At 35.2% G+C, this 23,026-nt stretch overlaps 1 protein-coding gene across 4 annotated transcripts in view; it reads right to left on the reverse strand.

Moving 5' to 3' along the window:
* LOC115212936 (CSC1-like protein 2) overlaps nt 1–23,026 on the reverse strand; it is a 154,919-nt gene that overhangs the window by 20,624 nt on the left and 111,269 nt on the right. For all 4 annotated transcript variants that reach the window (XM_029781781.2, XM_029781779.2, XM_029781782.2 and 1 more), the window contains 9 exons: nt 17,058–17,183; nt 14,406–14,559; nt 13,336–13,442; nt 11,281–11,367; nt 10,116–10,172; nt 9,218–9,380; nt 6,763–6,868; nt 4,777–4,944; nt 2,567–2,682 (listed from right to left, as the gene is read on the reverse strand). In XM_029781781.2, coding sequence (XP_029637641.1) covers nt 2,567–2,682; nt 4,777–4,944; nt 6,763–6,868; nt 9,218–9,380; nt 10,116–10,172; nt 11,281–11,367; nt 13,336–13,442; nt 14,406–14,559; nt 17,058–17,183 — 1,084 coding nt within the window. The remainder of the gene's footprint in view (nt 1–2,566; nt 2,683–4,776; nt 4,945–6,762; nt 6,869–9,217; nt 9,381–10,115; nt 10,173–11,280; nt 11,368–13,335; nt 13,443–14,405; nt 14,560–17,057; nt 17,184–23,026) is intronic.

Raw genomic sequence — 23,026 nt, forward strand, 5'->3', positions numbered from 1 at the left:
TGGAACTTATCTTTCAATCTACTGCGCAGCATTGATCCATTTTTACTGACTATGAAAGGATGAACGGCCTAAGTGACCTGGGCAGAATTTGAACTCAGAGCAGAGAGAACTGAAACGAATGCTGTGAGACTTTTTCTCCAGTACCCCAATGTCTCTGCTAATTCGTCTTATATACCCCACTGCCACCAGATGTAAGTATGTATGCCTAAAATTTCCATCATCATTTTAAGTCTGCTTTTCTAGCCAGTCATGGTTGGATAGGTGCTTACAGCTCAGGTCATTTTTATTTTCTGCTACTGCCCCCCTGGGGCCAGATGATTCCTATGACTTGCTGCTACACATTCTTGCCAAATGCTTACGGGTCACTTCTTATGGTGACACAAAAACTAAAAAAGAACTTTTTCTGTCCAAGTTGTTCATCTGTTCCTAGATACAGAATGGGTTTGTTGGGATGGTCATAACTGGAAAACCTTTGATAGCAGATTCCACTGCATTAGCTCGGACTTATGGGTAAATGGCAGTCCCTAGTGTCTCTACCCCGACCCTGTAAGCCAGTCTGGTATAGGATTGCTCTAAAACCAAGAAAGAAGGAAAAAGGGTTTAAGAAGAGTTTACTCTGTGTGTGTGTGTGTGTGTGTGTGTGTGTGTATGTGTGGTGTGTGTGTGTGATAATTAGGAAAGTATCTCTACTTATTTCCTGTAATATATTACATAGAATCAGATTATTTCTTTGATCGTATCAGTAATCTGTTTAATTTAGCCGACCATATAAAAAGGAATGTTGGGAAGCATTAGTCTTGAAGAAAGTATAAGGAAGCAGCACATTGAGAAAGAAGAAAGCCAAAGACAAGGGTGAGTATTTGAAGCCAGCACAAGCACCAATACATGAAGCAAGCACAAATACAATACATACAGAACAATTGGTTAAATAAGACATCGTTAATAAAACATTGATATCCACATATATAAACATTCCTCTGTTGATTCAAGTTGTAACTTGTTGAACAAGAAATAACAAACATATATTGATAATTGTGGCACATGCTGCTATAGATATATATATAGGATATATGTGTGTATATGATTTTATATATAGATATATATATATATATTCATAATTGTATACATTTGTAGATATATATAATAGCGCATTTGTAGGTATAGATGTATTTATGATATATATGTATTTATTTCTGTGTTCACTGAGGTGCCATGCACCTTCGTAAATGTGTATTGTGAGAGTGTATATGATATATATGATAGAATTTGAAATAGAAAGTCCTTGCTACAATATTATATATTTGAAAAAAATGAATGGAAAATGGCATTTCTGATTATTTTTCCGCTTTAATAATAAAAATGTTTATAAATTATGTGTTTATAGATCAACACCTAATAATTTATAAACTCATAATAAAATGGAGAAATTGCTAGAAAAGCCATTTCTATTCATTTTTTTCAAATATATACACACACACATATATACATAATGTATATATAGTGTAATGATGGGTGGCTTTCAGAATGCTTTTAAAGTGTGTTTTGTAATGCCTAGTTCATTACATATCCAGGAAGAATACCAAATCTGAAGAACAAAATCATCAAAGAATTAACAGGAATATCTTAAGTACAAAATTCTCAAGTTGCTAGATTTGATACAGTTGAAGAAATTGGTAAGTGGTATTGTAAAAAGTGGAACTTTTAAGTAATCTTGAAACAGAATACGGCTCCCACCCCAAATTAATATTTATTAAACTTTTGAAGGAATTGGAAAGAAATCAGAAACAATTACAAGCCTAGAGAATAGGGTTGTACCCCTAATATATTGTGTTTCTCAAAAATGCTTTCAATACACCATAATTTCTTTTTTCCAGAATGGAATTAAATATTAATGGAGAATCTTTGTTTCACTAACCAAATTTTCTTCAAATACACAAAATTTGAGGAAACTAAAAGTTGATTCTTGAAAGGTCTGAGTAATTTCTGAACATTAACCATTTTATAAGTGTTAGAAAACTAATAATAGATATCAATTCCTTGCTACAAATCTCCTGACAAAAGATTGCTCAGACTAAAATTGTTTTTGCATTTTTAGTATTTTTTCTACCATTTTTTTTTTTCAAATGTCAATTTTGAATGTTTCAGAAATATTTTATTAAATAACCATTTCTGAGCACCATTGGATGCTTATTGAGTTCTTTTTGGGAACTTTTTGGAGCCCATTAGGTTTGTCTTTCTATGAACTCAATGTATCATTCAAATATCAATCTATTCAAACTTCGTAAGTATTATTCTGCTAGTGTTTCTATGCAGCATTCTGCTTACCAGTGAAGGCATGGCTGTGTGATTATTAACTTCACCGCTCTGTGACCTTCAGTTGATGTCATTGTGCTGCACTTTGGACAAGTGACTTCTACCATAGCCTAGGACCAACGAAAGCCTTTGGAAAGTATAGGAGCTTAATGTTTTTAAATAGAAAATAATTTGTATAAATGTTTTCTGGATTTTTTGTTTGTTTTTGTCTGGACAAACAACTTATTTCTTTCTGTTTGTAGAAGAAACTTACCTTATAATTTGGCGTCAGCCCTTTAAACCAACCAAAACTGATACGACCAAAGAATACGAGGAGTGTGAAGACCAGAGCAACCAGTGAGAATAGAAACGTCGGTTGAAACGTATCCGCTAAACAGGAGAGAAAAATACAAAGAAATGAATAAATAAATGTAGTTTTAATGAGTGATTTGAGGATTTTGAAATCCCAAAGAATTCCTCTCAACACATGGCTATGATTCTCCCCAACTACTACTACTTATTATTATTATTATTATTATTACTATTCAGTAGTTTTATCTTTATATTGTGCTTTCACGTCACTACTGAGCGCAGCTTTGTGTGCCTTGGGTATGTACTGTGGCTTGTTGAGATGCTCTTGTGGTTACTGTATTGAAAGTGTTTTTATTATTATTATTATTATTAACCACTTCACCACATATAATCTAAACATAACATTAAATGTTTGGTTACCTAATTTCTATCAATTTTAACCAAAACCACATATTTTATACCTATTTCTTTACACTGGCAGAGGTGTGTGATTAAGAATGACGATGACGATGATGATGATGTATAGTTCTATAAAGTCAAAGACAAAATCAGAAAGTGTAACATTCATATCTTTTCCAAAAGTTCTATGTGGGTCATAAAGTCTTTTATAATAAAATTTCTAACAATATAATGATACTCTTTCAGTGTTGATAGCCTAAGTATCAGTTAAGCACTGGGGTTGATGTAATCAACTTACCCCAGCCCCACCCCAGAAATCGCTGGCCTTGTGCAAAAATTTGAAACCAATATTTCAAACCAGAATTTCAAGAAATTAACCAATGGTTATTTTTTGGCTTTTATCATGGTGTTGGGAACATAAAAAGGAATTTTGAATATAAACTTTAAGGAAGGAAGGTAGCAACTGACTAGATGAGGACACATATCCATCCAATGTAAATAATGTACAGAATTCCTCATCTCAAAAATACAGAACAGTTTTGTAAGGAAGGATTCTGATAGAAGTAGGAAAACTTTAAAAGAAACAGTTTTGTTTCAAAGAAGCAGAAGTAATGTTAGAATGGGTTAAGTCAAGCAGTTTTAGCCTCCTCCTCCTCACCGTCAGAATGTAACCATCGTTTTTATGTCAAATATTGCCACTGGACAGTATTGATAAATTCTTCAGGGATGCTGGCTAAAAGTGCATAGCAGCCTCTTCAGCACTTGAGGTATATCTGCTTTCCATTGCTTGCAAGGGTTGGATTGCGTCAAGCTCAAATGTCACCTTTGGCATAATTTCTGTGGCTGACCAAAGAGGACAGTGGAGCTTAAATTGAAACCAACCCATTAACTTTCAAACAACTAATTGCTACACAACACTAATTTTTAGATGTAATAATCCTCGTTATGTTACAAAGGATGACAGTATCAAAAAGAATATAAAGTAAAATTATTAATGATAATTAGTAACAGTCTTTTCTACTCTAGGCACAAGGCCTGAAATTTTGGGGGAGGGGGGGCAGTCAATTAGATCGACTCGAGTATGCAAATGGTACTTTATTTATCGACCCCGAAAGGATGAAAGGCAAAGTTGATTTCGGCAGAATTTGAACTCAGAATGTAATAAACTGTGCTTGCGAAGACCTGTTGAGGCAAGTGAAGTCATCGTCATGGCCAATGACAGTATCGCCTGACTGGCACCTGTGACAGTGGCACATAAAAAGTACCATTCGAGCGTGGTCGTTGCTGGTGCCAGCTGACTGGTCCCGTGCTGGCGGCACATAAAAAGCACCATCAAAGCATGGCCCATGCCAGTACCGCCTAATTGACCCTCATGCCAGTGGCATGTAAAATGCACCCACTACACTCTCAGAGTGGTTGGTGTTAGGAAGAGCATCCAGCTGTAGAAACATTGCCAGATTAGATTGGAACCTGGTGCAGCCTTCTGGCTCGCCAGCTCTCAGTCAAACCGTCCAACCCATGCCAGCATGGAAAGCAGACATTAAATGACAATGATGATGACGATGAACATAAAAACAGATGAAATACTGCTAAGCATTTCACCTGGTGCAGTAACGATTCTGCCAGCTTGCTGCCTTAAAAACAAGAATCAAAGGAAGTCCATAGGATTCGAAACTGCATTTCCTGCACACATGCCAGGTGTTCTACCATTGGAGCAGATCACTCCTCCGCAATAATTAGTAATATTAAAGAGAGAATTATCAAAGTACTTACTTAGACGTAGTGCTGTGAAGAATACTATAACAATTTGGAGTAAGATTACAGAGACTATAACAAAGTTCACGGCTGTTGTGTGGATGTGTTTGTTGATACGAGATGGCTTGTATGCAAAATATATATTATAGCGATCAACCATGTGTTTCATGGCAAGATATATTAGACCTAAAATAGAAAAACAATAACAAATGATAGCAACAATATATATTTCATAAGAAATTCAATATCATTTTTATATTCTCGTATATTTTCTTAATTTAATTATAACTTTTCCCCTGCTTATTTTAAAAGCAATAATCAGCTTATTGTATATAGGGTTCAGGGGCACTGCAGCTTACTAGAAACAAGTAAAAGAGGAGATAGGAAGCACCAATAAAGGAGACAGTGGTCTTATTATTCTCAGTTTTTCTAAATTTGGTTTGAGATTCCTAAAGCTGTAATATTTGACCCTTTTCTTATATTCTGTTGAAATACATTGCCTTTGTTACAATGAATTTTGAAAATAATGAACAATTTAGTAGGAAAAAATATATAAATAATGAATGAGTGGACATTGAACTTGTGTGTTAGATATTAAGGTAATATGACTCGCCTCAGACACAACAAAACTTTGTTATTATTATTATTGAGTGAGAGAGCATTGCATGCCATCAAAGTGACACTGGGGTACAAATATATGAAGCTCAGTATACCCATCATGACTACCCGTCTGATAAGGGTACACTAGGCACATGCATCACAATCGTGTGTGCGTGACAGGGTGATTTTGTTTTAAGATAAATAGTGCATGACCTTGCAGGTGGAGCCCAGTTAGAATTTTCTTCAGGTCAAGTAACCTATCCTGCTCAAAAGGTCCCTGAATAAGGGTTATTTAAGGATGATGAACAAAACACCCATGTTTCCAAAGGTGAATTATCCAAATCACAAAGAATTCCTCTCAACACATGGCTATGATTCTCTCCAACTACTTATTATTATTATTATTCAGTAGTTTTATTTTTATAACGTGCTTTCACTTCACTACTGAGCGCAGCTCTGTGTGCCTTGGGTATGTGCTGTGGTTTGTTGTGATGCTCTTATGGTTACTGTATTGAAAGTGTTTTTATTATTATTATTATTATTATTATCATTATTATCTATAGGCTGTAGAGTGGAAGATAAATGAACATGAAATTTTGATGGAAAGTTTTAATATCATTTAAAACAGGAACTTTGTATTATAGAATCAAGGATAGCCTGAGGTGAGTTGGTAACAAAAGGGTTGATGTAAGTTTTTTTCTAAGTTTGTTTGAACAAGTTGTATTCACTAATAATGTAAGATACTATTAACATTTTAATTCCAGTAGTAAATTTCAAAAGTTATACACAATAGGCGCAGGAGTGGCTGTATGGTAAGTAGCTTGGTAACCAACCACATGGTTCTGGGTTCAGTCCCACTGCGTGGCATCTTGGACAAGTGTCTTTTGCTATAGCCTCGGGCCGACCAATGCCTTGTGAGTGGATTTGGTAGATGGAAACTGAAAGAATCCTGTCATATATATATATAGGCGCAGGAGTGGCTGTGTGGTAAGTAGCTTGCTTACCAACCACATGGTTCTGGGTTCAGTCCCACTGCGTGGCATCTTGGGCAAGTGTCTTTTGCTATAGCCCCGGGCCGACCAATGCCTTGTGAGTGGATTTGGTAGACGGAAACTGAAAGAAGCCTGTCGTATATATGTATATATATATAAGCGTGTGTGTATATGTTTGTGTGTCTGTGTTTGTCCCCCTAGCACTGCTTGACAACCGATGCAGGTGTGTTTACGTCCCCGTCACTTAGCGGTTCGGCAAAAGAGACCGATAGAATAAGTACTGGGCTTACAAAGAATAAGTCCTGGGGTCGAGTTGCTCGACTAAAGGCGGTGCTCCAGCATGGCTGCAGTCAAATGACTGAAACAAGTAAAAGAGTAAAAAAGAGAGAGAATATTTCGAATGAATACCTACCAAATGTTGTTACCATTGGACATGGAATACTGTAAGCAATTATCACTGAAAAGATGCACAGCATCCATGCATACTGACAACCAAATTGAAATTCCCAGATAACAGCCTGGAATGGAAAAGAGAATTTTGATTTAAGAAACACAACTGATTAATATTTTCATTATACACAGATTTCTCTTTAGCCCCTACTCCACTGGTCAACCCCCGGACATTCAAGCCATAACTATTTTGTCTTATTTTTAGTGTATCTAGAACTATATTATCAAACTAGCAGTATTGCCCGGTGTTGCTCGGGTTTGTAAGGGAAATAACTATATAAGCATTTTTAGAGAGTTATAGCCAAAAATAGCAAAAAAATGCATTAAAATGGAAAAAAATGATGGTAAATTTTTTTTTAATCGTTGACTCATCGTAGACATTTTTAGAGAGTTACTTCCCTTATATAATAGCGAAAAAAATGCATTAAAATGGAAAAAAATGATGGTAATTTTTTTTTAAATCGTTGACTCATCGTAGACATTTTTAGAGAGTTACTTCCCTTATATAATAGCGAAAAAATGCATTAAAATGGAAAAAAATGATGGTAAATTTTTTTTTAAATCGTAGACTCATCGTAGACGTGTGCTAATACCCAGAAGGGGTCGATATGAATCACGACTATAAGATGCCCAGTTTTGGTTAAACTGCACCGCAAAATGTGGGAGTAGTTAGGAATCTAAATCGTAGGAGACAGACACACAACTTGACTTTTATATATAAAGATATCTACGGCTGGATGCCCTTCCTAACACCAACCACTCCGAGAGTGTAGTGGATGCTCTTTATGTGCAACCAGCACAGGAGCTAGTCAGATGACCCTGGCATTGATCATGTCCGGACAGTTCTTTTTATGTGCCACCAGCACAGGAGCCAGTCAGCGGGCACTGGCATTAGCCATATTTGGATGGTGCTTTTTATGTGTCACTGGCACGGGAGCCAGTCAGATGACCCTGGCATTGATCATGTCCGGACAGTTCTTTTTATGTGCCACCGGCACAGGAGCCAGTCAGGGGGCACTGGCATTAGCCATATTTGGATGGTGCTTTTTATGTGTCACTGGCACGGAAGCCAGTCAGGTGGCCCTGACATTGATCATGTTTGGATAGTGCTTTTTACATGCCACCGGCATGGGAGTCAGTCAAGCAGACCTGGCATCAACCATGTTCAGATGGTGCTTTTTATGTGCCACCGGTATGGGAGTCAGCTAGGCAGACCTAGCATCGACCATATTTGGATGGTGCTTTTTATGTGCCACCAGCACGGGAGCCAGTCAGGGAGCACCAGCATCAACCACATTCATAACAAAATATTAAGTTTGGTTGAACAACCTTTCATTGTTTTACACTTATAGACTAAAGTAATGCATTCTATGTTAGAGTCATTGACATTGACAGTAGTATTATTTTTACCAAGCTTAGAAGCATAAAAGGCAGATTAGACCTGAATAGGATTTGAACTCAAGACTGCAAAGAGATGTAACCAAAAATCACACTTTGTCCGATGCTCTACCAATCCTGCCAATTCACTGCCCACGTCTTAACAACTCTCAGACATGACAACCTCACAACAGGGATTAAACAGGTCACACTACAATTTATTGCACACTGAGACATTTTATCATAAAATAAAACAAAACAATTGCACAGTTCTATATTAAAGAGATGAGGAATTATGTACATTATTTACATTCGATGGATATTTGTCCTCATCTTGTTTGTTGCTAACATGTTTCAGCTGATATACCCTCCAGCCTTCTTCAAGTGTCTTGGGGAAATTTCGAACTTGGGTTCGAATGTAAATAATGTAAATAATAAAAATGTAAATAATAAAAACAATTGCACTATTTCAGTAAAGAGTTGTGGAACTTGGACATCTTGCCTTCTTGCTTCCATGCTACAGTACTCAATGTGTCCTTCATATTTTAAGGCAGAAGAGTGTGATATGAGGGATATTTGGCTGCTATTTGTAGTGGATTGAGCAAACATGTAGAAGTTTCCTCGTTTAATTATTTCAAAGATTCTTAATTTACACAAGCTATAAATCAGTTTTTGCTTATTAATATAGAATATTAATAAGCTGGATGCCCTTCCTAACCTATCCTGCTCAAAAGGTCCCTGAATAAGGGTTGTTTAAGGGTGATGAACAAAACACCCATGTTTCCAAAGGTGAATTATCCAAATCCCAAAGAATTCCTCTCAACACATGACTATGATTCTCCCCAACTACTTATTATTATTATTATTATTATTATTATTATTATTCAGTAGTTTTATTTTTATAGTGTGCTTTCACTTCACTACTGAGCGCAGCTCTGTGTGCCTTGGGTATGTGCTGTGGTTTGTTGAGATGCTCTTATGGTTACTGTATGTGTTTCATAAGATAATTGTTTACCTTGAATACAACAAAACCAACTCACCTTACGCACAGCAGTTTTTTCTGCTGTAGAACGAGCACACATTATACGGATTCCATAGTTGAACAGTTCGGAGAAACGCATCAACTCCAAACCAGTACCAATAAATGCTGATGTTATCACATAATTTACAAAAAAAGCACCATTTCCAGACACAAAGATACACCTGTGGAAAACAACAACAACATCAAGTTCATCAACAGCTCACAACTTTTTGAAAGAATATGAATGTTATTTTCTTTTTTCATCATTTAACCAACCCTTTAGTATTCAGATTAATCTGTTAAATGTAATACATTTTTCACTTAAATTGTTTTGAATTAATCATACATTATCTTACAGCTTTGAAGTTTCAATGGTGTGATAGTTTATTCTTAGAATGTCAATGTAGGTTAGGTGTGAGGGGCCAGATATGGCCAGTTTGAATGTAAAACATGTAGGATATTTGGGCCGGATATGGCCGGCTTAAACACCAAAGGGTTAAGCAGAAGAAGAACAGCAATACTTGTGACCATGGCATCGAAGATTGGAAGGAGGAAGAAACAATGTTAGAGTAGGAAGCAGAAACCTGGTTCCTCTGGTTCAAATCTTGGTCCAAATGCTTATAGCAGTGTGGACTCTACTAAAAGCACTTGAAACTAATTGTGCAGTATGGAGAGGGGTTAGAGTTAAGCTGCATAATATGACTGGAATGTTCTTTCCATTTCTCTGTTTCTTTTCTAAACAGTTATGAATAATTATTTTACTACAAAGAACATAGAATAGAGGGGTAAAGTGGGAGACGTAGGGGTGGATCAGGAAGGAAAACAGAACAGAAAGAAGTAGAATGATGTGGAAGGTGGAGGAGCAGTAGAGACGGGGATATAGGGATGCAAAAGGACAAAGGCTTAAGATTACTTACTGCCATCTGTAACGATGTTGTTTGTCTTTTACTGCCCATTCAAGTAAGGCTTTGACGCTGAAACAGAAGAGAAGAAAACTAATGACAAGAATACTTGGTACCGACAACAGAAATGTGTCAAAGTGTAGAATATGGAATACAAATTCTGACTATTTTTGAGGACGTTGGAAGATGGAATTATTTGATAGCAAAGTTGCCTTTTATTGATACATTCCCCAAACAGCAAGATAATGGAGGAACTTTTAAATGGTCATTCAACCACTTAGAAATAGCAGTTAAACCGCTGACAAACCACATCTTGCTGTCTGGAAGATGAAGGGACACATTAAGCAAGGGGTCATATATATACAAAAAAAAGATGAGGTGATCATAGTGAGAATACACAAGATCATGTGTATGTCTGATTAAAGTCAACTTGGGTGCAAAACAGCACCATGCTGAGTTATTGATTTAAATAATAACCTAAATATGGCAGTAACCAGCAATGAAGCACAATGCCGTGTGAATAAAGTGTTTGACATGGTTGACTCATCTTTATTTAAATAGTTTATTAAAAGGACATTACAAAGCAAAATCTATAGGCGCAGGAGTGGCTGTGTGGTAAGTAGCTTGCTAACCAACCACATGGTTCCGGGTTCAGTCCCACTGCATGGCATCTTGGGCAAGTGTCTTCTACTATAGCCTGGGCCGACCAATGCCTTGTGAGTGGATTTGGTAGACGGAAACTGAAAGAAGCCTGTCGTATATTTGTATATATATATATATAAGTGTGTGTGTATATGTTTGTGCGTCTGTCTGTCCCCCTAGCATTGCTTGACAACCGATGCTGGTGCGTTTACGTCCCCGTCACTTAACGGTTCGGCAAAAGAGACCGATAGAATAAGTACTGGGCTTACAAAGAATAAGTCCCGGGATCGATTTGCTCGACTAAAGGCGGTGCTCCAGCATGGCCGCAGTCAAATGACTGAAACAAGTAAAGAGAAAGAGGAATAATAAATTATAATAAAAGTTATAAATGAGTGCTAATAGGGAAAGCATTAGATATAGACACAACACAAAAGTTAGTAAGAGATAGAAATCAAAAGAACCTGGCACAAAAACAACACAGATAATACAAGAGGAGACAAATGCATCAAAATACAATATGACAGGTTTTTTTTTATACCTTGTAAGTCCTAGAGAAGGCAATATCAGAACCATAAATACAAGGAAGATAAAGGTTTTTCTCATCACAGCATGGTGCTCGGCACTCCTGGAACACAGAATAAAGATGTTTATTGTGAGAAAACTCAGCCAAATATAAGTCTTGTTACTCAAATAAAAGCAGTGACTCGTAGCCATTGGTAACAAGAATAGAAAGGGTAGGAAGGATAAGTGGATGATTTTGAAAATTTCAATCGCATCGATACAAAGGTGGGCAAAAGTAGGTATATTACAGCTGCATTATATGAGTGGAATGATCTTTCCATTTCTCTGTTTCTTTCCTAAACAGTTAGGAATAATTATTTTACTACAAAGAACATAGAATTGTTATCCTAAAAAGGAAACAGAGAAACGAAAAGAATATTACACTCATATCAAGCAACTATAGCCTCCCCCTTTTGCCCACCCCTGTATACAGAATCATCTTTTATTACAAGTTCACATAGAGAATCTTGAAAACCAAATACAAAATATACAAAACCAATTATTTTATAAAAATGAGCATTCATAGAGAAAAGGAACCATTTTTTGTCACCAACATTGAGTATTGTTAAATTTAGTGCTAAAGGTACCTTGAGGTATTTGTAGATATTGTTTATAAGTAGAAATAATTGAGGTAATTAAATAAACAAAACAATATGTATTTTAGAACACAGCCTCCTCTTCTTACTTCCTGAACATCCAATTTCATAGTGTGAAGCAGGAGAGAGATACACCTCTCCTTAGATAAAACTCCAGTATAACACAGATGGTGGAGGCGCAATGGCCCAGTGGTTAGAGCAGTGGACTCGCGGTTGGAGGATCGCGGTTTCAATTCCCAGACCGGGTGTTGTGCGTGTTTATTGAGCGAAAACACCTAAAAGCTCCATGAGGCTCCGGCAGGGGGTGGTGGTGACTCCTGTTGTACTCTTTTGCCCCAACTTTCTCTCACTCTTTCTTCCTGTTTCTCGAGTAACACTGCGATGGACTGGCGTACCGTCCAGCTGGGGGGAACACATACGTCATAGAAACCGTGAAACTGGGCACATGAGCCTGGCTAGGCTTGAAAAGGGTGCATAAAAAAAATAAATAAATAACACAAATGACAATGGTACTTATCTCTCTCTCTCTCTCTGCTAGTTAATCTAAGACAAAGGAAGTATTCTGCTCTGAGACACCATAAAGCCATTTTTGTACTCAACATTTATTCCACTTCTACATCACATTTTAAAAACTCCCCAAAATTGAGGATTTCATGTCACACACACACAAAAAAAAAAAAATTAGTATCTGAATCTTATACTATCATCATTGTTTTATCTATGCCTGCATCAGTTGACAAGAGTTTTGTATGATTGGATGACTTTTATGTCATCATATGGGAGTCCAAGACAACCTAACAAACTATCAATTCTTCAACAATGTTGATGGCCGAGATGGTATGGCCATATAATTAAAAAGAGTGATATCTGAAGAAAGTACAGAAGATAGACAAAAGAGAAGCAATGCTGTCAGATCTCATAAACAAGATCTTGTCTAATCCCAGGTCAGTCCTGGTTCATTAAATATTTAATCAAAATATCATTCCATCTATTTTCAGAGAGTCTATCTAAAACAGTGGTTCCGAAACTTTTCCAGGATGCTGCTCCCTTGACACCCAGGCCACATTCCTAGCTCCCCCACCCCAACTAACCCTCACAAACACAGACCTCTTTCTGAAGCAAACTCAAAGCAACTGTATTTCACAAATAAAACTTAACCTAACAAACCCATTACTTTGTTTTTACATGAATCACTACCCCCATTATAACCCCACTTTTCTTCAATGCTCCCTCGGAACTTTCCATTGCCCCCATTTTGGGAACCACTGATCTAGAACTACAATATCCAAAATGTCTTTCTAGGGCGTAATTTGAAGGATATCTGGTGATCAATTCTAACAAATTGAGTCACCACATGAAACTGAATAAAATGGTGACATGTTATGCCAGAGAAGTAGGAAGTGGATGTTTTAGAAAAAGACAAAAATACATCTTACCTCGTCCAGTAGCCAATATATTGGTCTGAGTAATAGACAATTATAGGTAGAATGGCCGATAATATCCATATAAGAAACGTAGGAACAAACTGTACCAACAACTCATTCTGAAAATACATCACAAACATTGTCTAATTAGAGTTCATAATCGAATAAATCTCATTGGTTGAGATGATAATTAGGATATCTATCCTCATCCTTTCATAATAAATGATCTGAGTTCAAATACAGCCTTGGGCAGTGTACACATTCAGGCGTAGAACAGCTGAACTGATTGATACATCTAAAAACACACACACACACAAACAGTTTCATAGTAAGGAAAATTGTAATTTTAATTATCGTGATAATTTAAAGGTTAGTGGTTTCAAGTTCAATCCCACTGCATGGCACCTTTGGTAAGTGTTCTCTACTTTACCCTTGGGCCAACCAAAGCCTTGCGAGTGGATTTGCAAGTTATGGACATATAAGATGAGCAGCAGTATAACAAGAAGGTTAATAGAGAAGGCGGCAAGCTGGCAGAAACGTTAGCATGTCGGGTGAAATGCTTAGCGGTATTTCATCTGCTGTTACGTTCTGAGTTCAAATTCCGCCAAGGTCGACTTTGCCTTTCATCCTTTCGGGGTCGATAAATTAAGTACCAGTTACGCACTGGGGTCGATGTAATCGACTTAATACCTGTGTCTGTCCCCTCTGTGTTTAGCCCCTTGTGGGTAATAAAGAAATAGGTATTTCATCTGCTGTTACGTTCTGAGTTCAAATTCCACCAAGGTCAACTTTGCCTTTCGTCCTTTCACGATCAATTAAATAAGTACCAGTTACGCACTGGGGTCGATATAATTGACATAATCCATTTGTCTGTCCTTGTTTGTCCCCTCTGTGTGTAGCCCCTTGTGGTCAGTAAAGAAATAAGAAGATTAACAGAGAAACAGTGCCTGCCCCATGGCATATACTAGTATGGGGGAAAAAAACCCCATTAAATAACGGTGAAGATGATTGAAAGATTAGAAGAAATTAAGAGTGAGAGAGAGAGAGAGTGAGAATCAGAGAGAGCAAGATTGTACACTTACATGTAAGTCATGAAAAGCTTTCTGATAATTTATTTCATTAAGTTGGTTCATAATGATAGCTGGTGTAGTAAGAAAAAATAGAAGTACAGTAAGAACTGTGTTGATTAAGATCACTCGGAGCCACCAGTTCCACACAGGAATGGAGAGGTTTTCCCTAGAAAGAAAAAATAAACCAGGATTACATAAATACTAGGGAGGAGGCGGAGGTGTATAGCTCATGGAATCATTGTATAACATATGTGCAATCCATGCATTATCATCATTTTTGATCTTCATGTGTCTAACACATGTGGACATGCCTACAAAGTCAGTAAACAACATGACTTTCGGAAACATTTTTTCACGCTCAGAGTTGCTGAAGCATGGAACAAACTGCCTGCGTCAGTTGTTGACTGCCATGACACTGCATCCTTTAAGGCCCTCATGCTTTCCGAAATCCTCCGAAACTACACCTGATTATACATACACTTTAGAGGAGTTGTAGTGCACCTGAGCACTGTACACAATGTTTTTATTATTATTATTATTAATTATTATTATTATTATTATTTAACATCCATTTTCCATGCTGGCATGGGTTGGACGGTTTGACAGGAGCTGCAGAGCTGCACCAGAATCCAGAATCCATGTTTTGGCATGGTTTCTATGACCGGATGCCCTTCCTAATGCCAACCACTTTATATATTTTTTATCATATTCTCTGCTGATGAATGGGAAAATCCATTGGATTAATCCCGAAATTGTTCAATTCAGGGATAATGAATTAAAAAAAGATTCCATTAGTTTGCTTTCCTCATTTTCAACATGGCATGCATTTATACTGATGTATATTGTGCTAGCAGTATCGCCCGGCGTTGCTCGGGTTTGTAAGGGATATAACTATATAAGCATTTTTAGAGAGTTATAGCCAAAAAATAGCAAAGAAATGCATTAAAAATGGAAAAAAATTATGGTAAATTTTTTTAAAAATCGTTAACTCATCGTAGACATTTTTAGAGAGTTACTTCCCTTATATAATAGCGAAAAAATGCATTAAAATGGAAAAAAATGATGGTAAATTTTTTTTTTAATCGTAGACTCATCGTAGACGCGCACTAATACCCAGAAGGGCTCGAAATGAATCACAACTATGAGATACCCGGTTTTGGTTAAACTGCACCGCAAAATGTGGGAGTAGTTAGGAATCTAAATCGTAGGAGACAGACACACAACTTGACTTTTATATATAAAGATGTGGTGATTGACGCTTAAAAGTCTATTTCTCAGCATATTGACATAGAATTTCTTTTCTTTTACCCTTATTTATAACTGTTTATAATTTTCACCTTAAAAGGTATTTTAATATGCTGGCCACTTGATGAAATTTTTCAGAAAAAAATGTTATCCTATATTAAAAGTAAATATATATATATATATATATATATATATATATATATATATACAAATTGAGATAGGGGTTGTAAATGCAACCCTCCATGGGATAACATATATCCAATATACTGCTAGTGAAGTACCCAACAAAGTTAATACATAAATGTTAAGGATTGCGGATGCAATCAATTCATTTACTGTATTATATGGGCAATCTTGTATATATATATATATATATATATACACACACACACATGATGGGCTTCTTTTAGTTTCCGTCTACCAAATCCACTCACAAGGCTTTGATTGGCCTGAGGCTATAGTAGAAGACACTTGCCCAAGGTGCCATGCAGTGGGACTGAACCCAGAACCATGTGGTTAGGAAGCAAGCTTCTTACCACACAGTCACTCCTGTGCCTATGATGTTTAATGTTCATATTTTGTCTGTAAGGAAAATGGTGGAATAGCAGAAATCTATAAAGAATTAGGCAGATACTATAAAATATTTAGCTTTGTTGTTCTGTATTATTAGGAAACAGAAACCATTTTTGTCTTGCATCTCATTATATTTGATAAAATAAGTAATCTTCTCGAATCTGTAGGTTACAACTTTATTTGAAAAATATCATGTGAAACTCCAGATTTTTGGTATTTTTCCATAGATGAGCAATTAAGAGAATTTATAAACATAATACAGAAGAGATCACAATATATATGCTAGAAAGGCAGTGAGCTGGCAGAAATGTTAGCACGCCGGGCGAAATGCTTAGCGGTATTTCGTCTGCCGCTACGTTCTGAGTTCAAATTCCACCGAGGTCGACTTGGCCTTTCATCCTTTCGGGGTCGATTAAATAAGTACCAGTTACGCACTGGGGTCGATATAATCGACTTAATCCGTTTGTCTGTCCTTGTTCGTCCCCTCTGTGTTTAGCCCCTTGTGGGTAGTAAAGAAATAGGTATTTAGTCTATCTTTACATTCTGAGTTCAAATTCCGCCAAGGTTGACTTTACCTTTCATCCTTTCGGGGTCGATTAAGTAAATACCAGTTACGCACTGGGGTCAATGGCAGAAAGCTATAAAGAACTTTGTCTGTCCTTGTTTGTCCCCTATGTTTAGCCCCCTGTGGGCAATAAAGAATTAAATATATGTGTCGGAAAGAGTTAAATTGTTACAAACGAAAGATGTAGAAATGAACAAAATTAATGATTTTACTGTTATAAAGTTTAAGCAATTTTGTACCTGATCAAAAAAGAAAAAGAAAGGACAAGTGTGTTTCCTTACCAGTAAATGTTACCAGGTGAGGGTGCATAAGAGATCTCCCAATGGCCAACACCAATCTCTTCACTAACACTAGATACAGCAGAATTATGGACTCCCTGGCAAACAGCTTGGAAATCTTGGTGTACTCTAATAAATATTAGAAACAAAAGAAGATATTAATTCACAATTACTGAAACTTAATGCCACCTCTATCATGAAAAGTTTCCATCATCTTCATTAATTATTGTTAAAAAATTTAATTAAAATTCCTGATGAAAGCAACAAAATAATTGTTAAATATTACCTAATTTTCTTCAAAATGTTTTAATTAGCTGCAAATCTATACTCACCAATTGACATCTATGTAAACTTGGGTTGAGCAGTTTGACAAGAGCTGGCAAGCCGGAGGGCTGCACCAAGCTCCAATTGTCTGTTTTTGGCACGGTTTCTACGGCTGAATGCTCTTCCTAACGCCAACCACTTTACAAAGTGTACTGGGTACTTTTAAATGGCACAGGTGCGGGTGCTATTTATGTGGCACAGTCATGGATGCTCTTCACGTGGTGCTGTAAGGGTGCTCTTCACATGACACTGGCACAGGTGCACTTTATGTGACACTAGTATTCATGCTCTTCACATGGCACAGGCACTCTTCATGTGACACCAGCATGTGTGTTCCTTTTGTGACACTGGCATGTGTGCTCTTCACATGGCATGGGCACAGGTGTTCTTCACATGGCACAGGTACGGGTGCTCTTCACGTGGCATGGGCATGCGTGCTCTTTACGTGGCACGGGCATGCATGCTCTTCACGTGGCACCAACATGTGTGCTCTTCGTGTGACACCAACATCGGTGCTCTTCACGTGGTACGGGCATGTGTGCTCTTCATGTCGTGCCAGTACAGGTGGTTTTTACATGGCACTAGCACATATAAATAAGCTGAAAGACCAATCAATAATTTTTTCCCATACTCTTTACTCTTTTACTTGTTTCAGTCATTTGACTGCGGCCATGCTGGAGCACCACCTTTAATCGAGCAACTCGATCCCGGGACTTATTCTTTGTAAGCCCAGTACTTATTCTATCGGTCTCTTTTGCCGAACCGCTAAGTGACGGGGACGTAAACACACCAGCATCGGTTTCTTTCAGTTTCCGTCTACCAAATCCACTTACAAGCCCGAGGCTATAGTAGAAGACACTTGCCCAAGGTGCCACGCAGTGGGACTGAACCCAGAACCATGTGGTTGGTAAACAAGCTACTTACCACACAGCCACTCTTGTGTATGTATTGAAAATTTAGGTATCTTAGGATTAAACAAGTTTCTCAACATATACCAAACAAACCAGGTTATGACTAATTGCTCTCACAAAATCCAATGCCTAGCCTATGAAGAAGGCATCCTATTCTGTAGTTAGATTATTTGTTATGAGATCATCAATATTGCTCTTAGTCTGAAAGTCAGCAGTTTGTTGTGTAAGGTTTGAAAACAGGTCATGTGTTAAAACAATGAAACTCCTCCTCCTAATACTACTGTTTTTTTCTTTTTTATTCATTTATTCTTTTATTTGTTTCAGTTATTTGATTGTGACCATACTGGAGGACCACCTTTAGTTGAGTAAATCGACCCCAGGACTTATTCTTTGTAAGCCTAGTACTTATTCTATCAGTCTTTTTTTACTGAACCGCTAAGTTACAGGGACGTAAACACACCAATATCGGTTGTCAAGCGATGGTGGGAGTGACAGACACAAACATATACATATATGATGGGCGTCTTTCAGTTTCCGTCTACCAAATCCAGACACTAGACTTCGGCCGGCCCGAGGCTACGGTAGAAAACATTTGCCCAAGGTGCCATACAGTGGGACTGAACCCGGAACCATGTGGTTGGGAAGCAAGCTTCTTACCACACAGCCACTCCTTCCCCTATATATATATATATACATATATATATACATATATATATATACATATATATACATAGATATATACATATATATACATAGATATATACATATATATATACATAGATATATACATATATATATACATATATATACATATATATACATAGATATATACATATATATATTACATATATATACATAGATATATACATATATATATACATATATATACACATATATATACATATATTATACATATATATATACATATATATATACATATAATATCATATATATATACATATATATATACATATATACAATATAACATTATATACATATATATACATATATACCTATATATACATTATATACATATATATACATATATATACATATATATACATAATATATATATATATATACATATATATAATAATATATATACATATCTATATATATATATACATATATATATATATATATACATATACATATATATATATATATATACATATAATATACATATATATACATATATATATTACATAATATATACATATATATACATATATAACATATATATACATATATATACATATATATACATATATATATATATATAAATCATTATATATATATATACATATATAATATATATATATACATATTATCTATATATATACATATAATATATATATTATAATAATATATATATACATATTATATACATATATATATACATATATATATACATATATTATACATATATATTACATATATATTACATATATATACATTATATATATACATATATATATACATATATATATACATATATATATACATATATACAAAGAGCAATAAAGATTCAAGTTAATTTAAAAAAATTACTTGAATATGGTACCTAACTTAGATGCACCAAAAAAAACTATACTGATTTAACAATACAGTAATGTGGGGTGATTATAAGCGAGAAAGAAGCAACAAGAATGGATAGGTTTTAGTACGATCGTTTCATACAAGGACAGGTTTTATTAAAAGTTGCAAAGATTACAGCATATAAACAAGTCCCGTACTCATCAGCTAAAATACATGTAAGTTCTCTAGACATCCTAGTGTTTGAGGCTATACTCATGAAGTAATGTAGATAATTAAACAGATTTCTAAAGTTCATTAAAGTTCTTTAAAGATGATGTATAGTCTTATCACAGAATTTTAAAAAAGTTTTGATAGCATCACAGAGAAGGTGACCTAATCCATATGAATTTCCATAGATATGATGAGGGATTATATACTCACAGAAGACAAATTTATCCATTGTTATTAGCATTACAGAGAGGGTGAATTAATCCTTGTATATATGCACAGATTCCAATGGTGTAGATGTAAATTTCCAGAGAAATGGAGATGAATTTCATATTCACAGGCGATAAATTTTACAATGGTTGAACACAATGAGGTAGGTACCAATCCTTGTTATATGATTAGGTGTTTGCCATATTAATCACATTACTGCTATTCACAAGAGGCTGTAGCTATTTAACTCTTAAAGGTTGAAGGGCTTACTAGATCGGCCAAGAATAGAGAAGGGAATAGAAGAAAAGAGAGAAAATAATGGAGGAGGGAGCAAAAAAGGGGGGGGAAAGGGGGACTAAAAGAGAAGAGAAAAGGAAACAGAGAATAAGAAGAAGAAAAAGAAGAAAGAGAAAAGAGAAAGAAATAGGGAAAGAAGGGAAAAAAGAAAAAGAAAAAAGAGGGTTCTAGTTATACAGAAGAGCTAGTAGACTGTAAGTCTGGTTTTAATCAACAGGCCTCTAGGAACTGGAGGGGAATGTTATTCTTTGACCAGTAAACCGTTAATTTATTGCTGTTGAAATCAGCTATGAGTTTAAAGAGAATCTAAAGAGATAACACAGTCAGGGGTTAAGGGGTCAGATGCTAAAATCACCAGAAAATACATTAGGAAAATCTAAGTATAATCTTATCAAAAAGTCATTAAAAATTTACTTATTTAATTTATTCATTTTATTGTCTTAAGGAGTTGTCGTTATTATTCATACATTGACCGACTACATGTCAAATCTTATAAGATCATTTACAAGGTGTTAGGGGATTGTCTATCCTAATGAAGATAATCATATTATCACCGAGGGAATAGCCTTATTTATTTAATTATGAAATAGAATTATGGGGCTACAGTAACTAATTATAATTATTAGAGTTATGCTATTTAAATTAGATTAAGTTAGGAATTAAAATTAAATATTACAATTAAGATTTAAAATTAAGAATTTAAAAATTGTGAGTTTGAAATTAAATAAAGCCTCAATTAAGTAGCGAATAAGTACTATTCATTTCCCTGTTCTCAAAAAACTGATGTAGATATAAGGAAAAAGATAAAGATAACTGTAATGTGAGAACTCTTAGTTATCTACTTAAAGCAGTGCTATACTAGTAGAAATCAAGTTATATCTATCTATCTAGTTATGAATATTCCAATCATTTAAAATATTTAAAGTCTTCAATTTAGCGTGGACACAAACTTGACCTAGTTCGATATGGTTATTCAATAAGTTTCTATGTTTACTATGCTTTAGAATTTCGTACGTCTCCATGGAGCATAGTTGACAACCAACCCTACTATTTTTATACGGAATTGCTCTCCTAACTATTTCCCAATTAAGGGTATAATTTTTGTTATTATTTTTGAGTTCCCAGATTTTGTTTGAAAGTGTGGTGGTACCAGCTTTATGACGTAATTTAAAAGTCGAGATGTGATTTCTAACTCTGGCTAAAAAATTAATTGTACAGCCAATGTAAAAATATTTGTTATTCTCCGTGGATATGGTACATTTATAGATTACATTATTTTCCCTACATAGACCAGGTGCCGGGCATTTTGATTTTATTCTACACTTACACACAGGAGGAACAACTTCAGGCCTTGGATTATTCCTGGGTAGATGTTTAAGGTTCCTATTATTTTGATTATCATTTCTATAGTTGGTACTGATATCTAAAGTATTGTTATTATTTATTGATCCTTCCGTTTCATCATTTAGGTGTAAAGTCCTACCAAGATTCTTATATTATTCGTAATGTTATTATTATTGTTAGTTTTTATCCAACTGTATATTATTGTTATAGATATCACTGATATTTTCATTCTCCTTATTTTCTCCATTAGCCTTATTTCTATTATTTCTATTATTAACAATATTACTTCTATTAATATCGGCATTGTTATTATTACTATTATGTTAATGTTATTAGTCATTCTGTGGTTACTAATTTCACCTATGTTTTGATAGTTCCTATTGCTGTTTTTATTGTTGGTAGTATTATTGTTATTGCTATTGGTATTCATTCTGATATTACTATTTTTATTTCTATAGAAATTTTTATAGAAATAAAAAATAGTAATATCAGAATGAATACCAATAGCAATAACAATAATACTACCAACAATATAAAACAGCATAGGAACTATCAAAACATAGGTGAAATTAGTAACCACAGAATGACTAATAACATTAACATTAATAGTAATAATAACAATGCCGATATTAATAGAAGTAATATGTTAATAATAGAAATAATAGAAATAAGGCTAATGGAGAGAAAATAAGGAGAATGAAAATATCAGTGATATCTATAACAATAATATACAGTTGGATAAAAAGACTAACAATAATAATAACATTACGAATAATATAAGAAATCTTGGTAGGACTTTACACCTAAATGATTGAAACGGAAGGATCAATAAATAATAACAATACTTTAGATATCAGTACCAACTATAGAAATGATAATCAAAATAATAGGAACCTTAAACATCTACCCAGGAATAATCCAAGGCCTGAAGTTGTTCCTCCTGTGTGTAAGTGTAGAATAAAATCAAAATGCCCGGCACTGGTCTATGTAGGGAAAATAATGTAATCTATAAATGTACCATATCCACGGAGAATAACAAATATTTTTACATTGGCTGTACAATTAATTTTTTAGCCAGAGTTAGAAATCACATCTCGACTTTTAAATTACGTCATAAAGCTGGTACCACCACACTTTCAA

Source organism: Octopus sinensis, linkage group LG6 (assembly GCF_006345805.1).
Source record: "Octopus sinensis linkage group LG6, ASM634580v1, whole genome shotgun sequence".
In the NCBI taxonomy this organism is placed as follows: Eukaryota; Metazoa; Mollusca; class Cephalopoda; order Octopoda; family Octopodidae; genus Octopus; species Octopus sinensis.